A 15,481-nucleotide genomic window follows, 5' to 3' on the forward strand; every position below is an offset into this window, starting at 1 on the left:
TGCTTTGGGTATGGCTAACTTCTTACACTGAATGGGTTGTCCTGCTCAGAATCCAGATGTTTGCGACGAATTTCAAAGCAGGTAAGTGATGCATAGCAGCAGGCAAACCAATGTAAACAGTGAATGCAGGATACACAATAGAACATGCTCAAAAGGACAATGCATAGCATCTCTAGGAATGCTCTCACTTCATGCAGGGAGCAGCCTCATTCCCAGCTGGAAAAGTGTTAATCTATTGTGCATCAAGGAACATAGCCTAAATCATCTAGTAAGCACAGACTCCACAAAATCATTTTGTGAGCCACATCCAAAATTCAGTGAGTCTCGGTAAGAAAGGAAGACTAAAAATGAGGAAATATAAATTCTCAAAGCACTATAGAGACTAGAGACACAGACAGATTTTGATAAATACCGTGTTGATGGATTGTATGGACAGCTTCCAACATATTTTTCCAGTAGCTCTTCCTTTCCCATGGGTTAATTGCTTTTTTCTTTTTAAGCCAGCTACTAAGATCAATATTTCCACACTCCATCACCATGAAGATACTCTTCTCATGTACTTCACTGAAGCAAGGTTATACAAGTAAATATATATTTGAGAAAAAACTTACACAAAAAAATCGATCCTGAAAATTAAAAAAAATTACTCACTAGTCATAAAGTCGGATAATTTTATCACTGTGTTGTTGAAGCTTATTTAAATGAACTATCTCATTTTTATAACTTTCTATAGTCTGTTGATCCGCATCTTCCAGATTGACGTATTTGATAGCACGAAGGTGCTTCTCTTCATCGAGTACCTGGAATACCTGAAAAACAATCACAGATACTGCAGGTTTGTCAGTACACTCATACAATCCTAGACTGTAAAGCATAAAGAAACCAAGACAGTTCCTCAAACAAAGCTCTGCACCTCCCCAATTTACAGACTGTACGTCATGATTAAAGCAGGCACTACAAAGCTAATCTCATCTGCTGTTATGAATACAGACATCTCAGCCATATGCTGAAATATTTCCCCTCCACTTAGAAAAATAACCAAACATGTGTTGAGAACTCTTGGACTATTCAAGTGATCCAATACCAAATAACTATTCAAGTGACCCAATAATTACAAAGAAGTTGTAATTATTTTTCATTTCAATTTGTTCATTATACTTCAAATGTCAACATGTCAAAGAATAATCCAGGCTTTTAGCTTGTCCTTTAGATAATTAAGTCCACTAGCTCTAGGAATTTAAGACTGTGAACAAGTGGACACCAGTGATAGTCATTGGCAGGGGGAGTTCCTTCCCTCATGTACCCCTGTGCAGCTCCCAGGATGGGAGCCAACATGGTGTAGTGGCTAAGAGCAGTGGACCAGGTTTGATTCCCCTCTACTCATGAGTGGTGGACTATGATCTGGTGAACTGGATTTGTTTCCCTGCTCCTACACATGAAGCCTGCTGGGTTGGCTTGGGATAGTCACAGTTCTCTCAGAACTCCCTCAGGTCCACCTACCTCACAAGATATTTGCTGTGGGGAGAGGAAGAGAAGGAGTTTGTAAGTTGTTTTGAGATTCATTACAGAAGAAGTAGAAGAAGAAGAGTTGGGTTTATATTCCCCCTTTCTCTCCTGCAAGGAGACTCAAAGGAGTTTACAATCTCCTTTCCCTTCCCCCCTCATAACAAACACCCTGTGAGGTAGGTGGGGCTGAGAGAGCTCCGAAGAACTGTGACTAGCCCAAGGTCACCCAGCTGGCATGTGTTGGAGTGCCCACGCTAATCTGAATTCCCCATATAAGCCTCCACAGCTCCAGAGGCAAAGCAGGGAATCAAACCCGGTTCCTCCAGATTAGAGTACACCTGCTCTTAACCACTACGCCACTGCTGGAGAGAAAGATGGAGTAAAAATCTAAGCTCTTTTTCATCTTCTGCCTCTGCAGTCAGGCCCGCCAAGGTTTGATCCTACTAACGATTGATACTGGTGAGCACCCATGCAGCTCCCAGCCTCACCGATCCCCCCACCTATTTATGACAATGGCAAACCCCTTCAGACCTGTTGGGATTTGTCCCCGCCCACAGGCATACCCTGCACAGCTGTTGGTCTCTGCAGCAGGACCTGCTGTGGCTTCCAGACACAGCTGCTGTCAAACGGAAGAGGTAGGGGCATTGGCTGCACATATGCGGACAATGTTTTTGCTTTGGAGAGATTTAAATTCCTCACTATTTTTTTAAAAATACCTTTACAAATCTTTCTGCAAACCTGGGAAGTCCCTCAAGTCTGCAAAACTATCTGTTTTTAGGCAGTGTGAGCCCAACTTACAGGTTTAGGAATCTGCAGAAGACATCATGAGTGACTATTGCAATGTGAGATATCCAGGAGACTATCAGTTAGCAATCAATTATCACATTAAATTCAGTCTTTTAAAAATTCCATTAAAAGGTAAAGTAATGTCCATTACACACATGCAGAATAATGCACTTTCAATCCACTTGGGTTTGCCATTGTCACAGATAGGTGGGGAATCGGTGAGGCTGGTGGCCGCATGGTGCTCAATGCAGCTGTGCAGAATAGCAAAATCCACTTGCAAACAATTGTGAAAGTGCATTGGAAGCACATTATTTTGCATATGAGGAAGGGTTCTAACACAGCATTAGACAGAGAAAATCAGGTCACCTTACATTATTTGTGCAGTTAGTCAAACACATTACTTTTGTGTTACCTCACACATGAAAGTTAGCGACTTAGATTGGTTTTTAGAACTACATTTCACAACTTACCTTACTCGAACCTCCACTGCCAATTTTTTTCAACACAGAATACCATTTTCCTTTGATAAAAATACATTCATTGGAAGGAGCAGAAGCTGACACCTGAATAATAAAAGGACATATTTTTGTGCACAAATATGTTAGATGTTTAGTTATTAGTCTTACCTAGCACTTCATTTGGGTGTTTATGACGGCCTACAAACATGTATCACACTGTATAACTAACAGAAGAAGGGGTACATTCTGCATAACTGGCACAGTGACAAATTTCATTTATATGTTTTAAACACAACAATGACATTCATGAAAAGTGTCCCACTATACAGCATTACCTCAGGTGAAATTGTTTTATTCAACACTTTTCATTCTGTGTATAACTTTTAAATTAAATATGGGGGCGAGGTGCTGGATGGCAGCTCTGCAGCATGATTGGCCCAGCCGAAGGTAAATATAGCTAGGCCAAAAGTGACATAGCACTGTGGCAACCAGTACAGCCACCTCACAACTGTGGCCACAGATTGCTGAAAGGCCTGCAAAGTTGATGAATAGGTTTTCAGGAGCAGCTGAATTCTGTGCTAGTTCTTGTTAAGACCAATTAAGCCGGCATTTCAAAAAGTCTCTTACCTGTAAACAGTTCTGTCCTTGGAATGGAGTTGTTGGAGTACAAGGATTAAAATAGGAAAACTGGTTGTAAGGTGTGGTCACCTTTGTCCCCGGAAGAAAATCATTATTTACAACAGGAGTGCTGAAACTGTCAAAAACACTTTTTTTCATTAAAATGGTTGCTAATATGGTACACATCCTACTGTCACCCAAATCTCCTGCTAAGTAATCAAAATCTTGATTTTCCCCTCCCCCAACACCAGCAGTTGAAATGTAGCTTGCCAGCAATATTTAACAACTTGCTGATTCATCAAAGGATCTAATGCTGGTTTGCTGTTTTCAAGCAATCCCTCAACAGATTTTCAGACTTCAAAATCTTAATTTTGTCTAGTATATGAAATGACATTTCCTAGTTTTTATCACCGTTCACGATTACTTTTGATGAGATTTACTTTCTTTTAAAGAATTCAGTCCAAAATTTTAAACCCAATTACAAGATGCTTCTTGGACTTCACATAGGCACTCACTTACATGAACGAACAGTTAAAACATGCCTGCCATTTGTCTAGTACACAATTAACCGCTAGCTTATTTGAACAGTACCAAAGCAAATGCCAACACAAATATATAAATTTCTCTAAAATATTAAAACAGAGCGCAGCACAGAGAAAGTTACCAGGTCATGTAATTGTTTGATGTGTTGTTGCAAGGTGTACTGCCAACAAATGCCTGGTTGTTTCTCTTCGAAGCAGTCTCTGGTGGTGAAAATCTTCTGGAAATCGGAAGCACTGGCTGTTCGAAACATAGATTTTTCTCCTACAAAACGAAGAAAAGTGTTTGCCACCAGTTTTCCACTGACCACATACAGTACAGAAGGTCCTTCTGACAGACCTGTTTGCAGTGATGAAAATATAATGTGCAAATCAAAGATTGACAATGTCAAGTGACATCTGTAGGGCACGGGGTCCTCTTAAAGTTCAGAGCTGCTGCACACTTATTCAGCAGTATTCACTGCATCAGCATCTGGATGACAGGCATGCCACTTGCTAAACAGAACTAGACAAGTACAAGGCTGTGATGAGCTTTAAACAAACCTACTTCATAGTAGTTCTGGCCATCATTCCTTAAGATCCAGCTCTTCTAGTATGAATCCAAGATCCTGCACCACTCACTGCAACAATGTTTTTGTTGCCTTTTCCCACAGAGTAATGAAGAACATATTCAGACACTTTGACAGCTGCTTCAGCCATCAACACTCTCCTTTTGCCGTGGTCTTTAGTTATTTTTACACATATATATTCCCTCCTTTCTGCCCTCAAAAGGATCATCAAGGTGGCTAACAAAATCACACTTTAAAACCAAACACACTCATCATTAATACAATTAAAAACAGAGCTAAAATACAAACAAAAACCTAAAAACACTTGTGATTTAAGCTGATTTACAGTAAAACTGTTTTAATATCCATCTTTAAATATTATGTGAACCATTGGGGCCTCTTTTTAAAAGAAAAGGCAAGTTTAAATGTTTTAAAACAAACAAGTTTGTGCAAACAGGAATATCTTTAGGCAATTCCAACAAGCTGGAGAAGGGCCACTCTCTATATACAAGATGCTATTTTGAGGTCAGGTTAATACTGCATACTTAATGCTACTTGTGGAGTCATCACCATGCTTCGCACTCAAAGACTTTTCCAATCACATCCGTATTGTTAAACTCAATGTTACTAGGTGACAATCTTTCTGCCACGCATGGCTTTGGACATGGAACAGGGAAAAGAAGAAGAGGCTGACTAACAGACCCATGCTGACATTGTAATGATCATAACAGCATTATTTTTTTTGCGGAGGTCATAGCCACCTCTCATATTTTTGTGTGGTTAGCAGTGTCCAAGCTGAAAGCAGGCCCCAGGCAAAAGGTCTGTTTGCAAGATTAAATCAGTGGATGAGTTACTCCTGCATAACCTGGAGGTCTCATTTCGTTTGTGGGCATGATCTTGATTACCACACCTTGCAAAGATACTGTTAAAACAAAGAATATGGAAAGCCACTTTAGCATCAGTTGCTGAATTTCACTATCTCTTCTAGCAACAGATGGTTGCTTCCTTGCATTTCCCCAACCTCTAGATATGATCTCCCTAACAACAAGATCCCATCCTGAATCAATCAAGCCTCATTCAAATCTGAATACTGAAGGCAGAGACTGTAAGAGTTACTTTGCATAAAGCCATTCTGTGCTTCCTGATATAATCTAGGACCAATTGACTCCCATTGTCCCAAGGTTTAGAACAATAGAAGAGCTTTTGGATAGGGCTCAGCCCAGCAAGCCCAGCATGGGAAGTTCCAGAGAATTTAGAAAAATGAAACTTAAGACTCACTTGTTCCCGCCCCTACCTGGGCAAAAGGGTATAAAAGTTTAGTTCACCCCAACACCAGTGCTCTTACTAGCCTGTACCTTCCTTGGTCTGGTCAGTTTGAGACACGATATCGTCCTTCGCCTGGATTCAGATGCTGGTCATTTGAATTCTTGCCTTCTACAAGATCTTCTTCAGCTGAATTTAGGTAACATATTACCCAGAAAACCCCCCTCCATTTCTATCATCCAATCTATCTTTTAAAACCTTTTTATATCTTAGGAACTTGAATGTATGTGCTCTTATGTCTCACTGTGTGTTTGTATTTTTAAACAAATTTATATAAAACGTTTAAATTCAATCTGGACTCTTGCTTCTCTGTGGAATATTCATTGCCAGAATTCCTTCCCCATATTATACAGTCTAAAAGATCTCCTCCTGGCCCCTCTTGCTGCCAACGTGAGAGTTCATTCCCCTTTGCTACTTTTAAAACCCTATGTGTGCTGTTACACTTTTAGCAGCTGGTGGAGAATCCCTTTAATAAAACCCTTACCCCTATCAGGCCAGTAACACTAGCTAGCCAAATATTGCAAATACCAGAATACGGCAATGTCTTTCAGAGATCCACTCACTATGTAACATCTTTATATTTTGGAAATTGAAAGGATGGTTCCACAATCAGTAACTATCAAATGGTTTCTGGAAAATGTAAAAGCTAGTTGGACACCATGCTTATGCACTTGTGCACTGCCCACCGTGTATAAAAAGCCAAATGACCAAGATTTGCTTTCACATTTCACCACGACTGACACAGCACAGCTTAACAAGGAGTGCCAAAAACTTCACTTAAACGGATTTGCGAAATTACCTCTGAGTTCTTCTTTTGCATCACTTCGAGATGACACAATTTAGTTCCAGAAGGAGGACACCTTATTATGGACTGTTCATTTTCTTTGGAGGTACTTTCAGAAGAAAGAGAACACTGCCACTTCGTTTCTGAACTGCCTGACTCTATGCTCCTCAGGCCTTCATGAGGTAGTTCAGTTTCTGAAAATAATTTTTGCATATCATTATTAAAATGGGGGTGGTGGAGTCTCCTAACATGATGGCATTAGATTGTGCTTCCAGCTTGTGAAGAAAGCAGCTGGACTACTCTGATGGATAATAGCATGTTCTGCTCTCAAAGCACACAGTTGGGCAATTTATCTGTTGCCCAAATGATAGAGGTGAGGGTTCTTGGATGTTGGTGAAAGAAGGATTAGGAGGTCTGCTGGTTTGGCATGGAGTCCATGACAACCAGTGTGATGTAGAAGTTAAGAATGATGGACCAGAACCCTGGAGACTCAGGTTCAAATCACCACTTGTGCCAAGGAAGTTGACTGGGGGCGGGGGGGGGGGGGCTTAAGCCAGACATTCTCTCTCTGCCTATCCTACCTCACAGCAATGTTGTGAGGATAAAATGAAAGCAAGAGGAATGATATAAGCTGATCTGGGTCCCTAGGGAGAACAGACCATTGGATACTCACTGTGAATGGTCCATCTCCTATGGGGTCAGGAGGGCATCGTGACTGGGAGATTCCCACTCTTCCTTAGGAAGGTAGGAAAAAAATCTTGAACTTCCTATCTCCTTGGTATGAATCACCCATCTTCAGCCTGGATATTCTGATAGCAGACGACTATACGGATAAGTATAATTCACACTCAAACTGTGAAACATCCGTTACTCATAATCGTAAAGTATAGTTGTTAAAGAACAGAAAGGACAAAAAATAAAGTATGTGTAAGGAACAAGAGTAACCTGTTATAACTGAGAAGATAAATACAGTGGCCTGGGCAGGATAGTGTATAGATGATGTAGTCAGGAGGGACAAGATGTCCTCCTGACCTCATAAGAGAACGATCATTAATGGTGAATATCCAACAGTTCATTTTCCCAATGAGGCACGAGACCATCTTGACTGGGACCTCCCAAAGCAGTGTCCCCAATAAGGCAGGACATTGTCTATTATTATTAATCCAGAATGTGCTGTAATACTCTCCTACTGAAGGTCACTTCAGCATAACTATACAAGTCCAATTTGTAGTGCCTAACAGAGGTTGAAGGTGTGGACCAGGTCACAGCCCTACAAATTTCTTTCACTGGAGAATGATGCTGAGGTAGCAGCAATGCATACGGAATGTGCCATAATCCTCGTCAGGACTGGCATCTTATTAGCCTTGTAGGCCTTGATGATGCAAGATTTTAGACTTGAGCTAACATAGAGAAAGCCTCACTGACAGCTCCTTTAGGGTCAAAAACCAAGGTTGCCTTGACCAATAAGGTGCAATAATGATGATGATGGCCTTCAGCTTGCAGATTCTGCAGAAAAGTTATGGGGGAATTGGAATGGGAGGGAATGTGTATAGTAGCCTCTTGGGTCAGTCTGCAGAGAGGTGTGTCGGTGCCTTCTACCTGGGAATGAAAGTATTTGGTGCAGAACCTGCCCAGTTAATGGTTGTTTAAAGAAGCAAACAGGTTCATCAGTGGATGGTCAAGACGTCTCATCACCAGCAGGAACAGGGACTTCTTTTAAAACCATTGTGTCTTGGATCAGCTGGTGGCTTAGCCAGTCTTTCTGGATGTTTAAGCATCCTTTTACATGCTCTGCCTAGATTGAGGTAAGGTTGGTCCCTCTCCAAAGAAGGTTTTTTAGTTCTGTGCATAGTTGCGATGAATGCAATCTCACCTGATTGTTCAGGGATATTACATGATGATTCTGAATCCTCGACCTGAATGGGATTAGTGCTAGGCATATTGAATGAATCTCCAGTCTGTTTATTGGCAGTTTGGACCCTGCAGCTGACTATAAACATTGAATTGGATGGTCCTCCAGTATTGCTCCCCATACGGTCAGGCTGGTATCCATAAACATCTGTAGCTGAGTCAAGACATGCTACACCTTGCTGTTTGGTTGAGTCCACCAAGTCAGGCTGGAATATACTTTCTGAACGAGGGGTATTTTCTTGTCCATCTTGTTCATGACATCCAGTTGGTAAGGATGTAACAGCCTTTGTTGGTTCCCGGCTGAATTGTGTTGGTGGTTGAGATCATGAGATCCATCTGTTTGGCAAGCTGCACCAGAGAGTAAGATTTGCTGTACATTACCTGAGCAGCCATCCCCCTGATGGTCTCTGGCAGGAATCAGGCATGATGAAATCAGTCTATGGTAAGTCCCAGATGTTCCAGCCATTTGGTAGGAACAAGAGAGTTCTTGATGATGAATTCATTGTTCTGTTACACCCGGATTGGATGTATGTGTGTATGTCAATGATTTTTACCTGGAGCTGGATCTTATGAGCAGATCATTCAGATAAGGATAAAGGTACCCATCTATTTCCCTAAAATAGGTGATGGGTGCCAGGAGGACCTTGGAAAATACATGTGGCGCTACTGATTGTTCAAAGGGCAAAGCTCAAAACTGGAAATGACTGTTGTTGACACAGAAACGGGCAGTGGTAGGATTTAGCACCACTTCAGCAGAACCAATTGTTAAAATTGTGCTTGTAAACAACCAGTTGTTAAATTATTTGAATCCCACCACCGGAACCGGTTGTTAATTATTTGAATCCCACCACTGGAAACAGGGGTATTTTTTGTAGCCAGGGAAGATGTGGATGTGAAGGTAGGCCTTGGTCAAGTCCAATGATGTCATGAAGTCATTGGGTTATACAGTCTTGGTGATAAAGCAAAGGGACTCCATCCAAAACTTCCTCAGTTTGATTTATTTGTTCAGCAATTTTAAATTCAATATGGTCCTTCAGTCCCCGTTCTTTTTGGGAACGATGAAGAATATGAAATAAATTCTCTGCTGCTCTTCATACGTATCTCTTCTGTCGTCCATATTTCCAGGAGGTGCTGGAGAGGAGAGCCATCTGGGTCCTGAGTTGCTTAACCTTGCTCTTGCACTTGGGTAAAAGTTTGAATCTCTCAGGGGGGATCCTGGCAAACTCTAAGGAGTACTCTTGGAGACCATTTCCAACATTCAGGCATCTGTGTGATGTTGACGCCACACCTGTTGGACCTGTCGCAGTCTCCCTCCCACAGGAATATGTGTACAGTCATGCTTTGAGATTTTTGGTCTTCCAGTTGGACTTGTAGGTCTTGTTGGAATTGTTGAAGGACTTGTTGAAATCCTGGTGACAAAAGGGATGACCAGAATCTCCCAGGTAGATTTTCTGGAATCCCTAGAGAATCTAATTAAGGTACACTGAGATTTGAAGGTAAGTTGACTCGAGGTCTTCTCATTTTTGCTGACATATCTGGCTATGGTCTTCTTCTTATCCTTTGTGACCGCCTGGATGCTCTCCAGTGGATCTCCAAACAGATAATCTTCCTGAAAGAAGTATGTACTGATTACGGATTTGGAATGTAGATTGGCTGATCAAGTTCTCAGCCAGATGTTGTGATGTGCCATTACCACACAGTCAGTGTTCTGGATAAAAAAGATGAGGGCATTGAGGGTGGCATCTGCTGTAAATGAACTGGCTATAAATTAATTCTGTTGGCCCTCTCCAACATTCTGCAACTGGATGGAAGTAGTAGCTGGATGACCTTTCTCAAGCAGATGGTAGATCCTCTGGACACTAGGGATGAAAGTAGCTGAAGCGTGGATAGACATTAGCTATTGCTTCATGGGACTCTATGAGAGCAAACATGGCTCTTTTATCCATGAGGTCACGAATGCTGCCCTTTCAATCTATAGATACCAGGCCTATGGCTCACAGCGCAGACATAGGAGCATCCACAAGAGGGACATTAAAGAGCTTGTTGGTAAAGCTAGGAAGGTCATAAAGCTTTTTGACAAATAAAGAGAAGTTTCTGATGGCAGCTGATTTGTCTCATTCCTTTTAAAACTGCCTCTCAAAAAATCAGGAAAGAGAAAAACCTTTTCAGTAACATCACAGTGCGGAAAGAATTCCCTTTTGCCCATAGGTCTGCCCTTTTCTGATTCCTTGTTCACAGAGGAGCTATGTTGTGAATTATCCTGTAAATCCAGTGCTGCCACAGCTTTGGTTAGCAAATGCTGGTAATCATCAGGTTTAAAAAATCTTAGGAAGGAACCTCAATACGGTTTCTTCATCTTCAGAAATAAAATCTCCTTCCTCCACACTTAATTCTCTCTCACTGTGAGAAGATGGTTTGGAAGGGGAAGATTCCTTTGGTCTTTTGTGCTTCTCCTACCCTTTTCACAGTTGCCTCAGGTGCCCATGAAGAACAATCAGGTTCAGAATCCCTTTGTAGGACTGTCTAGGGGAAGGAGAGCAGCAACAGTCTAGTGAGGAGTACTCTAGTAGATGACGTCTAGTAGATGACATCCAGTCATGATGGTTAATAATCAGTTCCAGCATAGGTTGTTTAAAGAATTTCATCACTTCTTAGTGCCCTGGTGAGGAGTCTTACTCAGGATTAATCCTGAAGGGTAAGCCTTACTGACTGGTTAGTGAGAAGATCCGGCAGCTTGTATCTCTCCCACAGTCATTGAAGCAAATTGGCTGTCCTTTATTGGGCCGATATTGGGAGCTTTGCTGAGTCAAAATGACCACTGAACCATTCTTGTGCCCTTTTTTTTGCCGTGGCTTTCTTCTTCTCCCACAGAGGAAACCTCATGATAAGCCGTGGTAGTGGGTCCTTGGCAATTCAGCCCCCTTTCTCCTTCTCACTTGCTGCGGGCAGCTGTAAGAGGAGCTCCCAGCTCCTCCTCCAATAAAATGGTGTCATCCCTCGGTATTATGAGGCCTGGGATACGCTGTGCCTCTGTTTCCTCGTCTTTCCCTACTGACAGATGGGGAGGAAAGGGATGGGAAGGAAAGGAGATAGATGAGAGCTCAAAGAAAAAAAATTAGAAATTAGGAAAGAAAGCCCAAGTAACAGAAACTGAGTGAAAGTGAAGAAAGCGCTCTAAGATCAAATGGAAGCACAAAATCCAGGTTTCAAGAGAAGAGCATACTCTGAATGCTGCTACTCCAATCTGAGGCAGGAAAAAGACTGAAGATGACTGATCCACACCAAAGAAACAGGAAATTCAAGATCTGTTTCCTGCCTCTCTAAGGAAGGTTGAAATCACCCAGTCAAGATGTCCCCCTGCCTCATTGGTAGAAAGGTTGGGTGTGTATGAATGGATGAATGAAATAGGGGACTTTAGGGGACTTTAGATATTTTGTAGTACTTCGGTGCTCTTCCTATCAGAAACAGTTGAAAATTAAAAGACTTTCTCTTTCATATAATAAATGAGTTGAACAAGAAAATTCACTGTTACACATTCTTAAGTCTCAGACACTCCAGTAACTTTGTTACTGTAATACTGAGAAGACTGGAGAAAAGAAAAACAATAAACCAACCCACATATATCACTGAAACAAACTTGTTTCTTAGCTATCTTATGGTTTCCTCATAATTCCCTCTATACTAGGGCAAGTAAATCTCTGGTGGTGGTCTGAGTCCAGCCTCACTGATGAATAGAAGATGAAGTAGTCCCCAATGTCTTAATTATAAAAAAATGTATAAAAAATACAAAACCATTTGTAAGGTATGGAATTTATGTCCCTAGTTTCTAGGTTTGGAGACAAGCTGCTGACAAATCATTACAGCAGGACTTTTGGTGGACATTATTACAATTGTGCAGATCTTGATTATGGATCTGGACTTTTAGATAGGTAGTAGAAAGAGACAAAAGAGTGACAAGAGCAGCAATGTCCCTCAAGGGAAGAAGTTATGTTTTTCAGGGGCCCAGGTTACAAAGCCATAAAATAATGAGGAATCTATAGATGTTTGAAGAGCAGACTGTTTTCATCTGTCCTGAATTTTAACTTGCAGTACAATTTACTGTGCCATAAGATACTCTTGTCATGTATTTTATAAGAACTGGGGAAAATATTCATAGGATTATGCAAAAACACCACACACCGTGACGATCAATGTTAGCTCCCAACTGGTAATACATTAAACAAACCTTTCATTTTAGCAGCGTAACTGGAATCGTGTTTATTTCTTAAGGTTATGCTTGAATTGGCAGAAACTTCTGAGTGGTCTTCATCCAACAACTGTAGTTCTGCAGGTTTCCTGTTGGGCAATGGCTGAACAAAAAAATACACAAGTTTGAAAAAAAAAGAGACCATGGAAAATCCCAGCCACAGAACCCAAATAGAACCCCATCAGTTTGTTATTAAGCAGGTGAATGCAGTTAGTGGTTCAGTGTCCTGCTTGTGTATTTATAGACCGTCTGCTTTTAAAGGCTCAGGGCAGACTATGAAAGTGCAGAGCTAGATCATCATTATAAGTTTAAAACCTAGAGAAACCATCAACAGATGCACAGAATCAGATCTTCCAGCCCACAACACATTGCTTTGAGATTGCATGATACTTAGTGGCAAGTCAGACTCATCAGCAGTTCCACAGCCTTCATTCTCTCTTGGAGCTAACTGCACAATTGTATATCTTTTTATCCTTCCAAGGATCTCAGGGAGATAGTTGCATGTTTCTCTACCACTCTAGGCTCTACCACTTTGTCATGTAATATTAGCCCCTACCTTCACATGTGTTCCTATCATCATTCAAGATCAATGCTCCTTTCTCTTCAACATAAAACATGAGAAAGGATCCTAAATGGTAGGTCAGTCTTTGCATTTGGCTTATAGATCTGTATCAGCAAAACTGTGCTTACTTTCAAGTTCTTTTTTACAGGTTTCTTTAACAGCATGTGGCAGACTATGCAACTGCATGTAATGATTGCATATTTTTATCTTGCATTCCTACAGTAAGTTCAAAGCATGTTTCTCTTCTCCTGCAGATTAACCTTTTAGCAGCCTTGCAGAGCAGGTTAAACTGAGAAATAAAAAGTGTGAAAGGCCAAAGATCACACAGAAGGTTTCTTGGCAACTAGGGATTTCAGCCCAAATCATTTTATTCCCAGTCCAATATTCTAACCACTACACCAACTTTCTAGGCCACACGCGAACATTGTTTTTACTTATATACTTATTTTTTATCCTAAGCTGCTTGGTATGCAAAGGTGAAAAAAAACCCTTTTCAAGATAAATACATGTATTTCATATGTGTAGAAATATACACTGGTCAATTTAAATAACAAGATGATTTCGAGACAGAAAATACACTTTCCACTTCTATTTCATTTCCTTTTATTACAACCTGCTAAGCTGTGGATCATTAGCTGCAGGGCATACACACCAGTACTCGTCTGGTTCTGAGAGCTGCAGCCTACTTGCAAAGTGATATAATGCAGCAGTTTGGAGTATAGTATATAGGAAAACCCCAGATCAGATCTCACTTTAACCAAAACCTCAGTAGGTGGCCTAATACAATCATCATCCCTCAGTCTCAGTGGAATTAGGAACACAGACATCCCTTAAGGGGTTGTCATAAGGACTGCACAGAATATTACACCTGATATAATCATATACTCAAAGTATAAAGTTGTAATTTCACATGTGTGAATGCTTTCAAAGCACTGCTTTCAACTGAACTCAAAACATTCAAATGCAAAAACAGAGAATAACTATGAGTGAAGGTTTTTTTACGTTCATATTTAAAGGAACCTCTTTTAAAAGCAAACCAGGAAACTTTTCAAGCTGTGCGTTAAGATACATCAACCACTTACAAAAAAGCTTCTCATTTTATAGTATCTTAAGTACTAAGTACTAAACATTGCGTAAAACCTACCTTAATTGCTTGAATTATGCAGCACAGTGTTTCTCAAGTGGAAGGCAGCGCATCAGGGAGTACATTGTTTACATGCTTACTACTAATAGATTCAAGGCTCAGGAGCTTTCCCAAAGTGTGGACTATGACTTCACTGGAAACACTGAAAGGGAGTGTCTTCCTTGCTGCAGGCTATGCACCCAATGCCAGACTGAAGTCAAGGCAGGAGAGGTGGTGAGTAGAAGCCAAAGAGAAGTCCAATAACTGTATAAGGAGCAAAACTGCATGGAGTGGGGGAGCCTCCCTGACGCCGCCACGTGCAGATAGGGCCCAGCATGAGGCTGGGCTCGTCCCTGTGAAGCCAGCACAGGCAGCCAAGTGACAGGGGCCTGGCCTTGTTAAAACCGGTTGTGCCCGCCCCAGGGGCAGAGCTGGTGATTGGGGGGTGGGACTGGATAGGAGTACGAACACTGGAGAAAAGGGATAAAAGGGCAAACAAGGGAAAGCATGGGGTGGGTGAAGGAGGTGGAGAAGTGGTTAAAGTGAGTGACAAGCAGCACGGCAGAGGAGGAGAGCAGAGTGAAGAAGCTGGAGGGGAGGAACAACTGGAGAACAGGGACATTCAAATTTGTTTTATTTTACTAATAAATAGGCCATTAAAAGTTTAGTGGGTCACAGAGGAGAGGTATTAAAATAACTGGCAAATGCTGCTCTAAGGAAATTTTCATGACAGATTAAGCACACAGGATTAGATCCAGTGGTGGGCCTGGGCAAGCAGAGCAGCACTTCTATTGGCAGAAAGAAAGGCTATTTTGTACGGTCCTCTATTACAGAACCTCATTTTGCATCCATGTCGAATGTGGGGCTAATTCCTGATTCAAAAATATAGAGGGAAACCCACTTTTAAGCTCACAACTCTGACACTATAAGTAACAATTACAGCACAGGAAGAGATTTTTTTTTTGTAAGTACTGTTATTCATTTTATATTTACCTATTTTGGTTCCTGGTGGTACTACATTTCTGTTTTGCCAAAATAATCCAATATTCCACACCCAAACAATCTTAACTGCAACTG

The 15,481-nt window shown here is 41.3% G+C and overlaps 1 protein-coding gene across 1 annotated transcript in view; it reads right to left on the reverse strand.

The window, feature by feature from the left end:
• The window catches only part of TTK (TTK protein kinase), a 76,347-nt gene that overhangs the window by 11,169 nt on the left and 49,697 nt on the right, over window positions 1-15,481 (reverse strand). Inside the window, exons 10-16 of the mRNA XM_048495491.1 lie at window positions 12,699-12,822; window positions 6,578-6,756; window positions 4,033-4,172; window positions 3,378-3,504; window positions 2,763-2,855; window positions 652-809; window positions 413-564 (exon numbers count right to left, since the gene is read on the reverse strand). Coding sequence (XP_048351448.1) covers window positions 413-564; window positions 652-809; window positions 2,763-2,855; window positions 3,378-3,504; window positions 4,033-4,172; window positions 6,578-6,756; window positions 12,699-12,822 — 973 coding nt within the window. The remainder of the gene's footprint in view (window positions 1-412; window positions 565-651; window positions 810-2,762; window positions 2,856-3,377; window positions 3,505-4,032; window positions 4,173-6,577; window positions 6,757-12,698; window positions 12,823-15,481) is intronic.

This window comes from Sphaerodactylus townsendi, linkage group LG01 (genome assembly GCF_021028975.2).
Source record: "Sphaerodactylus townsendi isolate TG3544 linkage group LG01, MPM_Stown_v2.3, whole genome shotgun sequence".
Taxonomy (NCBI): Eukaryota; Metazoa; Chordata; class Lepidosauria; order Squamata; family Sphaerodactylidae; genus Sphaerodactylus; species Sphaerodactylus townsendi.